This window comes from Haliotis cracherodii, unplaced genomic scaffold (assembly GCF_022045235.1).
Source record: "Haliotis cracherodii isolate W230 unplaced genomic scaffold, xgHalCrac1.p SCAF_17, whole genome shotgun sequence".
Lineage (NCBI taxonomy): Eukaryota > Metazoa > Mollusca > Gastropoda > Lepetellida > Haliotidae > Haliotis > Haliotis cracherodii.
This window is the reverse complement of record NW_027266272.1, coordinates 21982894-21996202: the sequence shown is the minus strand read 5'-3', so window position 1 is coordinate 21996202 and position 13309 is coordinate 21982894. Positions and strand designations below refer to the sequence as shown.

At 42.6% G+C, this 13309-nt stretch overlaps 1 protein-coding gene across 1 annotated transcript in view; it reads left to right on the top strand.

Annotated features, from left to right (window-relative positions):
- The window catches only part of LOC139464686 (cysteine-rich, acidic integral membrane protein-like), a 65167-nt gene extending 52696 nt beyond the window's left edge, over positions 1-12471 (top strand). The window contains exon 4 of the mRNA XM_071246204.1: positions 12073-12471. Coding sequence (XP_071102305.1) covers positions 12073-12471 — 399 coding nt within the window. The remainder of the gene's footprint in view (positions 1-12072) is intronic.
- Positions 12472-13309: the final 838 nt, after the last annotated feature.

Sequence of the window (13309 nt, the reverse complement as noted above, 5' to 3'; positions counted from 1 at the left end):
AATCTCTGTTACTTCATTCTATATTATTCCAACTCTTTAACTTCAATCTATGTTACGCCAACTCTTTTACTTCAATCTCTGTTAATTCAATCTATGTTACTTCAATTGCTGTTACTTCACTATCTATTTCTTCAATCTATGTTACTTCAACTCTGTTACTTCAATCTATGTTACTTCAATCTCTGTTACTTTTTTCTATGTTACTCCAACTCTGTTACTTCAATCTATGTTACTCAAACTCTGTTACTTAAATCTTCTTTACTTCAATCTCTGTTACTTCAATCTCTGTTACTTCATTCTATGTTACTCCAACTCTGTTACTTCAATCTCTGTTACTTCAATCGCTGTTACTATAATATCTATTTCTTCAATCTATGTTACGTCAACTCTGTTACTTCAACCTCTGTTTCGTCAATCACTATTATCTTTCAACATGTACGAAGATGTTTTCACCTGTTGGTTTGTATGTTCAAATTATCACTTTTATAACAGTAACCAACAATCTGATCTGATGACCGATGAAACACAAACAGGGAAGATCATTCTATTCACGTATATTGATTTTTGTACAGAGAAAACTAACTTAAAACTCAAATCTCCATAATCTCATCAATCCCTCTTAATTTCGGCATACGGGGAACTGTTTCAGATTCGTATCGCGTTTGGATTTGTGTATTGATTTTTATTATGCATAAAAAAATCAAATAAGTTCCATATATGTAAATAAATTTGTTTCTTTGGGATTTGTGTTTGTTGCTCAACGCAGCACTCAGCAATATTCCAGCTATTAGACAGCGTTCTGTTAATAATCGTCTGGATCAGACAGTCCAATGTCTGGCATCATGAGCATCGATCCACGCAATTGGGAAACGATGATATACATCAACCAAGTCAGCGAGCCTGACCATCCGATCCCGTTAGTCGCCTCTTACGACAAGCATAGTCGCCTTTTACGGCAAGCATGGGTTGCTGAAGGCGAACCCTTACCCGACATGTACGTTCCTCGCCGGCGTCAGTGTTGTCATGGAACACATGAACGTGGTTGAACAATCGAGGACAATTCCATTATCATATCACCAGGGGAGATGTTGAAATATGTGGAACAACGTCTATGGACGATTGGAAACACGGAATGGAGAATAGACGCGGTATTAAATATTTTTCCCTGAGCGCCATCTCGTGCCTTTGACATCAGTACCAACAGTACCGTACGTCACGTCAATGACTCTGTGTTTTAACGCCTGTTTCGGAGACTGTTGACTGTTTTTGAAAACGTTTGTAATTTTGAGATTAAATCCAATTTTCAGGTATGTACTTTCTTTGACTCGGTGGTTTGCATGACCGTGGCCTGTAAATAATCCTGTTCGTAACAGACAATCCGGTGATTGACAATGTGAACAATCATCCGAGGAAACGATGACACGTCATCAACCAAGTCACCGAGCCTGATTACCCGAACTGTTTGGTGGCCTCTTACGACCGGGAAAGGTTGCTGGGGATCAATTCTAACCCATAATCCACACAGGGTAATGGAGACGGTGCTTTCATCACCGCTTGTCAATAATCCATTCATAGAATATTCATCGCTATTTTTTACGACCAAAATTTGTTTCGGTCGATAATCGAGACGGGTTGCACTCTGGCGTTTACGTTTTATATTTCCTCCACGTGGATGAAAGATTTTTCATGACAGCGTTATCATGGGTGACCTGCACGTGTACTTCATGCTTGAGGATCTCATGACATAGTTTCATCCTGTCCCGGGGCGGTCGGGCAGCCTAGTGGTTTAAGCGTTAGGTCGTCACGCCGAAGACCCGGGTTCGATTCCGGACAATGGGCACAATGTGTGAAGCCCATACCTGGTGTCCCCCGCCGTGATATTGCTGGAATATTGCTAAAAGTGGCATAAAACCATACTCACTCACTCACTCATCCTGTCCCCATGGCGCTTGTCGGGGGGCCTTTATGACCGATTGGTCAGAAGCTGTGCTATTGCTGTAGTATTTCTAACTCACTAAAACAGCATTCACTCACGAGTATATATGTGGGAACACACGTTATTCAAGTGAATAGTGGTCCAGTAATAAGGGATGTTGGCAGTCACGTTTTCAGAACGCTCCAACCTCTCCAAGATGGAGTATGGAGTCTATGGGTAAAGATATAGACGTGTCTTGAAGAACGGAAGAGAATGATATAAAAAAACAACACTTTATCACGCTCTTAGTGAAGATACAGGTGGTAAGATACTAAATCTGACGTCATACGTGTGTCGTACAAGGTTGTCCTCGTTTGATTCGTTTTGATTGGATAACCGTGGCCTCTGTCACACCGGAACTACTTTTTTCATTCATAAACATATCACGAGACGTCATTCACGTTTACAACTACAAGGCCGAACTGAAGGAATCTCATGAAAGCGAGAGACATTTACGCTCATTTTATTAAACCAAACAAGATCGTCACACGCATCAAAATCGCTTTGCATTATATATTTATTATACATAGAGCTACTACAGAAATCATATAATCGTACTATATCCATATGCAATGTACAACTACTGATAGATCTTCTATCGAGTAAGGGCGGTCGGGTAGACTAGCGGTTAAAGCGTTCGCTCGTCACGCCGAAGACCCGGGTTCGATTCCCGACATGGGTACAATGTGTGAAGCCCATTTTTGGTGTCCCTCGCCGTCATATTGCTGGAATATTGCTAAAAGCGGCGTAAAATCAAACTCACTCACACACACACTATCGAGGGTTTCTATGAGCGTGACGCACTCAAGGTGACCAGTTCCGATATAAGTCATTCGAAAACATAAAAAAGTGTGCTGAATTCTGTTTTTGTGGCCCAAAACATCCCAAATGTGAACAATTAGATTCCTTATTGATCTCTAGCGTAAAACGCTGTGAGTGGATCACGGTTGTCTCTTCTTATTCCGAGGGTGACCTTGCCCTTCGTTCGAAGCTGCTACTGTGTCATTTAAGCAGACTTGAGTTTGTCTTCACGTCTTCAGTATGGGGTCGTACAGTTAACATAAACGTCTTTGGCGTGCACTCTGATTTCCCTCTTCCAAAATGATACGGACAGGATATATATTCAGCTGATAGATCAAGGAAACCGAACCATTTTGATTGCACAGTCGGGACCCCGTCGGACTGCGTGTTGGCCCGAGATTCAAAGCGCGGCGATAATTGTCTTTTTAAGTTTTCTTACAGTTGTCCTGCGTACCAGCAACAATGCGCTTGAATTACCATAAGTTGAAGAAATTCTTTCAAAAGAATCATGGGCTTTAGTGCTATCAAGTATGCACACTCAACAGCAGGAACATGTTGTTAATGAGAATGCACAGAAATGTCAACAATGCCCATATTTGGGCATATATCAATATTAAATCGCAACCAGATTTGCAACCGGTTTCAGTTTGGTCTTTTAACGATGGAAATTTGTTATGTATTTACAGAAATACATATTTAACGTGGTGATAAAAGATACCACACTCATTCTCGTTTGATACCATTTTTACGAAACTAGTACGCTTTCTATGGTATTTGCTACGCTTTCGCTCAGTCAGAGAAAGTTCACTCGCTTCGTAAAAATGGTATCTAACGAGAATGAGTGTAGAATTTTCTATATATATTGTGCATCATCTGCGTCACACCTGCAGGTCTAACCGACGACGTTGGACAGGATCACGTTGGCCCCAAACACCTGCGTCACACCTGTCACACCTGCAGGTCTAACCGCCGAGGAAGGGGAGGATCACATTGGCCCTAAGCAACTGTGACAGTCTCCATCGACCTTCACGTTGGGTGGTGTTGCACACAACTTCCTATTGGTCACGTCGCTTACATTTATAGATGCATGTGACTGATACAATTCAAAAAAGGTTTCAATAGCATTTGCTCCCACGTCAAGGGCACACGCAGTTACAGATCTCATGTACTGCTGACGGCTCTAAAAAACTTCATCACTTACATCCAGTGATTGCGGGTATCTTTAATTTGAAAATGCAAAAATAATCTCACATTTTCATTGAATACAAATTAAAACCAAATACAATGTCTCATACACAATGGTATGAAAAGCATCATCTTCGATGATCCAGGGAATCATATCTCCGTTCTATTATGAGAAATACCATGGTCTTATTTGCAAGTTCGTTTTGTAAGTGACGTTACTATCACCATCTCTGATTAAATCGTTTTGTAAGTGACGTTACCATCACCATCTACGATTAAATCGTTTTGTAAGTGACGTTACCATCACTATCTCCGAATAAATCGTTTTGTAAGTGACGTTACCATCACCATCTCCGATTAAATCCTTTGTAAGTGACGTTACCATCACCATCTCCGATTAAATCGTTTTGTAAGTGGCGGTACCATCACCATCTCCGATTAAATCGTTTTGTAAGTGGCGTTACCATCACCATCTCCGATTAAATCGTTTTGTAAGTGACGTTACCATCACCATCTCTGATTAAATCGTTTTGTAAGTGACGTTACCATCACCATCTCTAATTAAATCTATAGCAGGATCTAACTTGCTCACATGTTTAATTTGAATGGACGCTTATCCGGTTTCCGAATAAGTCTGAAAACGAAGCTATGGTAGCGAGTGATCCTTGGTAGTGGTTATCATAAAATTTAAATATACAGTAAACAACGGTTATAACGAACTCAAGGGGATTACTAATTTTAGTTCGTTATAACCGCAGTTCGTTATAAGTATATATACAGCATAACTACAGCAAATAGTCGGGGCCAAAAAAGTAAGTTCGTTATATCCGTCAGTTCGTTATAAGCGTGTTCGTTATAAGCGTAGTTTACTGTAATACATTGTATTATCGCGCATTTGTGATTCGGGTCACGGAATGTATCGACACAAGCGGAGTGCATCGAAATATCCAAATCTTACATGACCACACATGACACTAGCTGTATGGTATGTTCTCATATCTTCCAGAATGAAGCATCTTTTACCAGAAAATAATCATAATTATAAAAAAAGAAACGCAACGGTGGTATGGAAAGAGGCAATTTCGACATTTTTTCTCTAATTGCGCGGTCTCCAGTTCCTTTTTTCAGAAACTGTGCTACATTGTAACAGTTAAATAAACTTCACAATGAGACTATCAGTTGTCGGGGTAATAACATCGTCAGTAGTGTTTCAAAAGATTGTCATGACATATCATTACCGTCATACCACAAATGCATATTCTGTTACACCTGTACCAAACTAAGTCATTAGGTTCCCAACCGCAGTAGGTGTCAGAATGAATGGAATGAGATCTGTTTCAGCAGCCATTATACAGTGGGACCACTTGGATGCAAGGTGACATCACATCACAGAGAGATGCCACCCATCGCTCCAGCCTGGGCTGCCCGGGTTGTGGATGCAGGTGATACCTTCAAACAGACTCCAACGACTGGGTTGCTGCGGGCATATCATTATAGGCTTAGTGGGCTTAACGCGCTCATCTGGAGTCACTTGGTTGCGTATATCAATAACAAATGTAATCTCTTGCGGCCCTGGGGTGATGCCTATTGTAGGAATTACTGGATGTACGTGCGTCTTGTCAGCGTGATGCCTCAAAGTGAGTGACTGAGTGAGTGAGTGGATTATTGGGTGAGTGAGTGAGTGAGTGAGTGGATTATTGGGTGAGTGAGTGAGTGAGTGAGTGGATTATTGAGTGAGTGAGTGAGTGAGTGGATTATTGGGTGAGTGAGTGAGTGGATTATTGGGTGAGTGAGTGAGTGAGTGAGTGGGTGAGTGAGTGAGTGAGTGGGTGGGTGAGTGAGGAGTGAGTGAGTGAGTGAGTGAGTGAGTGAGTGAGTGGGTCTTGGTGAGTGAGTGAGTGAGTGAGTGAGTAAGCTTTAACTTCATTTAAAGTCGCCTGACGTGGAGGAAAGTCCGAAGTCAAAATGATCTTAACGCAGGAGAATCGTAACTGTCATTGTTCGTGCAACATACATGTAGTTACGGCTAAGGTCGCTTTGTGAAACCCGACCTAGGTTCTAGATATGTATCGCTTTGGTTAAATCTCCACGGTATAGCGGTGAAGTATTATAAAAGTATTATAAAACTTGGATTCGAACCGAAGGTCAGTGGATCATGTGACGCATAAGTGACACAAGTCTGCAAAGCAAATTCGGTGCCTCAGAAGACAGGGCCTCCACACACAGTCAAAATAAATATTCAATCTTATTGCTTATGTACATGCCACTTATTTAACATGCGTCGGAAAATGTTTTTCTTGTGATACATGTACATTGTAGGTTTGCTTGTTTTATTCACAACAATGAATGATTTGATGTCCTTATTCAGTCTTGTCTTCGAGTAACGGTAAATCCAATACGAGGGCTTGAGCTGGATTAACGTCTGTTTGAACAGTACTTCACTTATATCAAGGTAGGTCTGCTTCTATGTGGGAGGAAAGCCCCAAGTCTTTCAGATTTTAGCTACTTTGGTGAAACCCACGAGCACGGGTATGTTGCTGAAATGTCCAAACAAATAATCACATCGAACCAGGATTCGAATCCATTCATCGTCATCGTCGTCGTAATAATACTCATCATCGTCATCATCATGGGGGCACGGCAGGCCCAGTCGTCTAAGGCGCCGCGATTCGCTGTGCAGGGATGCGTCCCTTGGGCGTGTCAGAAACCTATGATTGTGGGTTCGAATCCCGGTTCGCCCCGATTATGTTTCTAGGTTTGTCAGCACCATACCCGTGTTCTTGGGTTTCACCGAAGTGGTAAACGACTGAGACGTGCATCACTTCGGGCTTTCCTCCCACATTAAGCTGTCACGCCGTGACATGACTGGAATAATGTTAAAAGCGGCGTTAAACCCGACTCACTCACACACTCATCATCATCAATATAATCATCATCATTATCATTATCATCAACAATAAAAATCACGACAAGCATGTAGCAAGTTTCACAGATCGTGAATTCATAAGTAGAAGCTAATCTAGTGATTGACATCATGAGCATCGATCCACACAATTGGGATTCGATGACATGCATCAACCAAGTCAGCGAGCCTGACCACCCGATCCCGTTAGTCGCCTCTTACGACAAACAAAGTCGCCTCTTACGACAAGCATAGTCGGCTTTTACGGCAAGTATGGGTTGCTGAAGACCTATTCTACCCCATTGTTTTGCTTGTGCTCTCATTTACTGTTGAATCCAAGGAATTAAACGTTGTCGGGAAAAACACAAATCAGAGTGCTCTCAGGCCAGATCTCATATCACCCCGCCCCAGCCAGCCCACCCCGCCCCAACACGCTCCACCACATGTACATCTCGTATAACCTCGTGGGACGTAACACCAGGGCAAAACAAACATGGTACATGTTAGATTTTACGTACGCACCTCATATCACCGATTCTACTTCTGACGCTGACGGCAAATCGATCTTTGAGCACGCCGATTCGACATATATCGCGGTGGCCGTATATTGACCTGAGCTAGTCTGAGGATTGAGGAGTTCAGCTGTGGCCGATGTAGTGTAATATCTGACCCACACAACGTGGATCAGTTGATCGCCTGGCCTGTGCCATATTTCCTACGGTGAGTGAGTGAGTGAGTGAGTGAGTGAGTGACTTGCGTTTCAGTCAGTGTCCTTGGAAATTGGAAACAGGAACCAGTGTTATTTGCCAATATGAATAAAAAAACAGAGCCATTGGACAATATGAAAGAAGAACAACTATCTTTGGACAATATGGAATAGGAACAAGTGTCCTTTGACAATATGAAATAGGAACCAGTGAACTTTGACAATATGAAAAAAACCAGTGTCCTAGGAAAATAAGAAAGAAGAACCAGTGTCCTTGAACAATATGAAATAGGAACCAGTGTCATAGGAAAATATGAAATAGGAACCACTGTCTTTGGACAATATAAAACACTAATCACTGTCCTTAGACAATATGACATTGGGCCAATTGTCCTTGAACAATAATGAAATAGGAGCCAGGGTGATTGGACAATATAAAACACTAACCACTGTCCTTAGACAATATGACATTGGGCCCATTGTCCTTAAACAATAATGAACTAGGAACCAGTGTCCTTGGACAATATAAAACAATAACCGCTGAGTTTAGACAATATGACATGGAACCCATTGTCCTTGAACAATAAGGAAATAGGGACCACTGTCCTTGGACAATATAAAACAATAACCACTGTCCTTAAACAATATGACATGGGACCCATTGTCCTTGAAAAATAAGGAAACAGGAACCAGTGTCCATTGACAAATATGAAATGAAAACAGTGTACTGGAACAATATGAAATAGGAACAAGTGTCCAAGAAAAAACATAAAATAAGAAGAAGTGTCCTTGGAAAGTTTAAAATAGACACCAGTGCTTGGACAATATGAAATAGAAACCACTGTCCTTGGACAATATGAAAAAAGAAACCCATGATTTTGGACAATTATGAAATAGGAACAAGTGTCCTTGGACCATTTGAAATAGGAACCAGTGTCCTTGGACAATACGAAACAAAAACCGGTGTCCTTGGACAATACGAAACAAAAACCGGTGTCCTTGGACAATATGCAATTATAGGAACAAGTGTGCTCGGACAATATGAAATAGGTACCAGTGTCTTCGGACAATATGAAATTGGAACCAGTGTCCTTGGACAATACGAAACAAAAAAACAGCTGCAGTGTCCTTGGACAATATGACATAGAAACCAGTCCTCTTGGACAATTTGAAATAAAAACCAGTGTCCTCTAATAAGTCGAACTAGATACCTGTGTTCTTGGACGGTGCTCCCTCCTCATCCACTCTTTCCTCACTCATTCACCCATTGTCACAGATTTCAATGCTGGGCGTGAAGCATACCTAAAATCTCCTATCATGTCTTAACAGTGAAATAATGCGTTCTCCCTATTTGTCAAAGTAGGAATGCACGCTACAGGCCCAACATATGGAATTACAAAGACATGATATATCTGTATTCCAATGAAGATACGTCATTACTTAAGTACAATACATAATATGGATTCGAAGGATTTCTCGACCATCCTGCTGCAACAAGCCTTTAACTCTGAGAGTTTCCTTTGTATCAATACAACCCAGATCAAGACGGCAAACCAGTCCCATGGCCACTGGCTGCCCAGGCAAGAATTGCCAGCACTTTAATACTTGTCGTATGAAGCGACTAACTAAGACCGACTGGGCAGGCTCTGTGCCTTCATTGCGTGCTAGCGTACCCCTCAGTATGGATGTTGTCAACACAATAAAACACTGGTTTGTCTTGTCTCTTGCACGACAATTTTCAGTCTGCTGCTACAGTTAGGATATCACTGACTGCAGTTATGAAACAACAATCATACTGTAAACCGCGCCGTTTTGTGTTAGCCCTTTCTCAACGTCATCCAGACCCATCCCACGATCACACAGACCCATCTCACGATCACACAGACCCATCTCATTATAACCCAGTTCACCCTATCACCAAGCACAGATTCACTTTCACACAGCCCAACTCATTATCCTCCAACCTCACCAGCCGCATCTATCAACCAACCAACCAACCAACCAACCAACCAACCAACCAACCAATCAATCAATCAATCAATCAATCAATCAATCAGGAGACCCCGGGACTATAGTACATGTGACATGTTGCACACAATTTTAACTGTTATTTAGAAATTTGGTTCTATATAACAGTGCGTGCAATATATACAAGGCTAAGTTTTGTATTATTAATTTATGTTTAACAATTTCGGAATTTCACAATATTTGGATCATTAAAGTAGCATACAGGAATATATTTTTTTTTCTCACAGTGGAGTACAATGGACATACAAGTAAAAAAAGATATTCATCCTCTATATGTTGCCTATTATACATTCTACATAATCTTTCTGACCTTGGAGTTTTTGTCTATCTACAAGTATTCATCACTCCTATCAGGTGGTCTGTCTCACAACCTTACATCCTTACCTCACTGTAACCTAGCCATATCTCACATCACCTTAGCCATGACTTACCTTATCACACCACCACATAGTCCTATGTCAACATTACCCAGTCCTATCTCCCTACCCCTTAACCCAATCACGCCATCACCCAGTCCTGTCTCGACCGCCTCCGTGGTCTAGTGGTAGAGCGTCCGCCCTGAGAGCAGGAGGTCCGGGGTTCGATCCCCGACCGCGTCAAGCCAAAAGCCGTTAAAGGATGGTACTTGTTGTTACCCTGGATGGCTGACCATAAGGGGCTAAAACAAGGACTGGTCGGCTCGGAGTCAGTATACTGTGTCTGAGTGGGGTATTCATGTGAAACTGCGGCGTGGTATCTCAGTGTGCTAGCGCTATAAATCGGCATAACATGTGCATGCACGTCGCTATATACTCGTATAAGTGCAATAATCTTGGACGCGACGTTAAACTCCAGTTCACATCACCATCACCCTGTCCTGTCTCACCAACACCCATCCCCAGCACATTGTCAGCAAGGCCTATATCATCATCACCTAGCCATACCTCACCCGCACCCGGCTCTATGTCAACATCACCTTAGCCAATTTTAACTTCACGTAGCCCTACCTGTCTGTCACCCAGTTCAAGCTCACTATCACCCAGCTTCTTCTCACTATCACCCAGCCATATCTCACGTTCACCAACGCCCTGTCTCACTGTCAACGAGCCCCACCTCACTGTCACCCAGGCCTATTCTACTACCACTAATCACGATCCTACCGTCGCCACTCCCAATCTCACTATCACCAAGGCACTTCCCACTGCCACCCATCCCATCTAGTGGACCCATTTCTGGAAAATTTGTGCACTTTGTGATAAAACCATGAAACCTTGCACAGTTGTAAGTAATCACATTCCCTTTTTTTCAGACATTCGGCAACCTAAAAAAATCCAACATATGCATAATGCATCAAATCCAATATGCATATGCATATAAATATCACACTTTTGATTACCTAAATCAACATAAATAGTCTATTGTGATAAAATTACTTTTTTTCAAAGATGAAGTGTTGGGTACGTTTATTCTAAAATGTTCATCTGTCTTTATATATTTAGGTTGTGGGTCATATTCACATTAGATATACTAGAATTTCATTCCATGGCGGCCATATTGGATTTGGCGGCCATATTGGATTTTGTAGGTGGCCCCCATATCTGAAAATATTTGGAGTGTCATTACTTACAACTGTGCCAAGTTTCATGCTTTTATCACAAAGTACACAATTGACCCTATATCTGTCACGAAACGGCCCCAGTAATCTCAACACCAGCCACGCTCACCACGTTCCACGTGTCACTTGTACGTGTTTGGTAACCCGTGGGACCCGAAAACGTGTCCCGAAACGAAATCCTAACATGAAACGAAGAAGCCCTTTTCACCTGCTTATCATTATGAACATACACATAATATAAAAAATGTGGAATATGGACTTGTTACGCAAAACACGTCTTTTTAAGTCAGTTACGTTTTGTAAATATCTTCAATTTTCGTGTTTTATTTCGTTCTTGTAATCTTGGCTGTCTGAAAGCTCTCAAAAACCAATTTTGAAGTTGTGTCGTTGAAACAACTTTCTCATTTTCAGTTTTTATGCCGCCCATTCCCCTCAAAGTTACAGGATATTAGAGATTTTGTGTGAAACGTCTAGACGTTCCTTCATAATGTTATATTGCAGGAATACTGAACCGAGAACTCAAATACGTCTGTTTTCCTTCATAAGATTATATTATGCCTGTGATATTTCGTCAAAATCCAACTTCCACTCTGATTAGCAGGCTGAATATCAATGGCAGCAAAACGTTGTCTATTTTAACGTTTTTTTAGTCTGCCAATAACGTTCCAACCAGGTCGTCTACATTTCAATAAGGGAGAGAGCACAGATTAAACCCACAAGAACCAACCACTGATGTATCGACTTCTTAGATGAGTTTGAAAGAACGGAGATTGTAATTGTGAGTTGTGGTTGACGGTGTAACGCTGGGTGTTGGTAAGATGTGGTTGGGTGACAGTGGCAGTGAGATGTGGTAGGGTGACAGTGACAGTGAGATGTGGTAGGGTGACAGTGGCAGTGAGATGTGGTTGGTTGACAGTGGCGGTGAGATGTGGTTGGATGACAGTGGCAGTGACAGTGAGATGTGGTTGGGTGACAGTGACAGTGAGATGTGGTTGGGTGACAGTGACAGTGAGATGTGGTTGGGTGACAGTGACAGTGAGATGTGGTTGGGCGACAGTGAGATGTGGTTGGGTGACAGTGACAGTGAGATGTGGTTGGGTGACAGTGACAGTGAGATAGGGTTGGGTGACAGTGACAGTGAGATGTGGTTGGGTGACAGTGAGATAGGGTTGGGTGACAGTGACAGTGAGATGTGGTTGGGTGACAGTGACAGTGAGATAGGATTGGGTGACAGTGACAGTGAGATAGGGTTGGGTGACAGTGACAGTGAGATGTGGTAGGGTGACAGTGACAGTGAGATGTGGTTGGGTGACAGTGACAGTGAGATGTGGTTTGGTGACAGTGACAGTAAGATGTGGTTGGGTGACAGTGACACTGAGATACGGTTGGGTGACAGTGACAGTGAGATAGGGTTGGGTGACAGTGACAGTGAGATGTGGTAGGGTGACAGTGACAGTGAGATGTGGTAGGGTGACAGTGACAGTAAGATGTGGTTGGGTGACAGTGACAGTGAGATGTGGTTTGGTGACAGTGACAGTAAGATGTGGTTGGGTGACAGTGACAGTGAGATACGGTTGGGTGACAGTGACAGTGAGATAGGGTTGGGTGACAGTGACAGTGAGATGTGGTAGGGTGACAGTGACAGTGAGATGTGGTTGGGTGGCAGTGACAGTGAGATGTGGTTGGGTGACAGTGACAGTGAGATAGGGTTGGGTGACAGTGACAGTGAGATGTGGTAGGGTGACAGTGACAGTGAGATAGGGTTGGGTGACAGTGACAGTGAGATAGGGTTGGGTGACAGTGACAGTGAGATGTGGTTGGGTGACAGTGACAGTGAGATGTGGTTGGGTGACAGTGACAGTGAGATGTGGTAGGGTGACAGTCACACTGAGATACGGTTGGGTGACAGTGACAGTGAGATGTGGTTGGGTGACAGTGACAGTGAGATACGGTTGGGTGACAGTGACAGTGAGATGTGGTAGGGTGACAGTGACAGTGAGATGTGGTAGGGTGACAGTGACAGTGAGATGTGGTTGGGTGACAGTGACAGTGAGATAGGGTTGGGTGACAGTGACAGTGAGATGTGGTTGGGTGACAGTGAGATGTGGTTGGGTGACA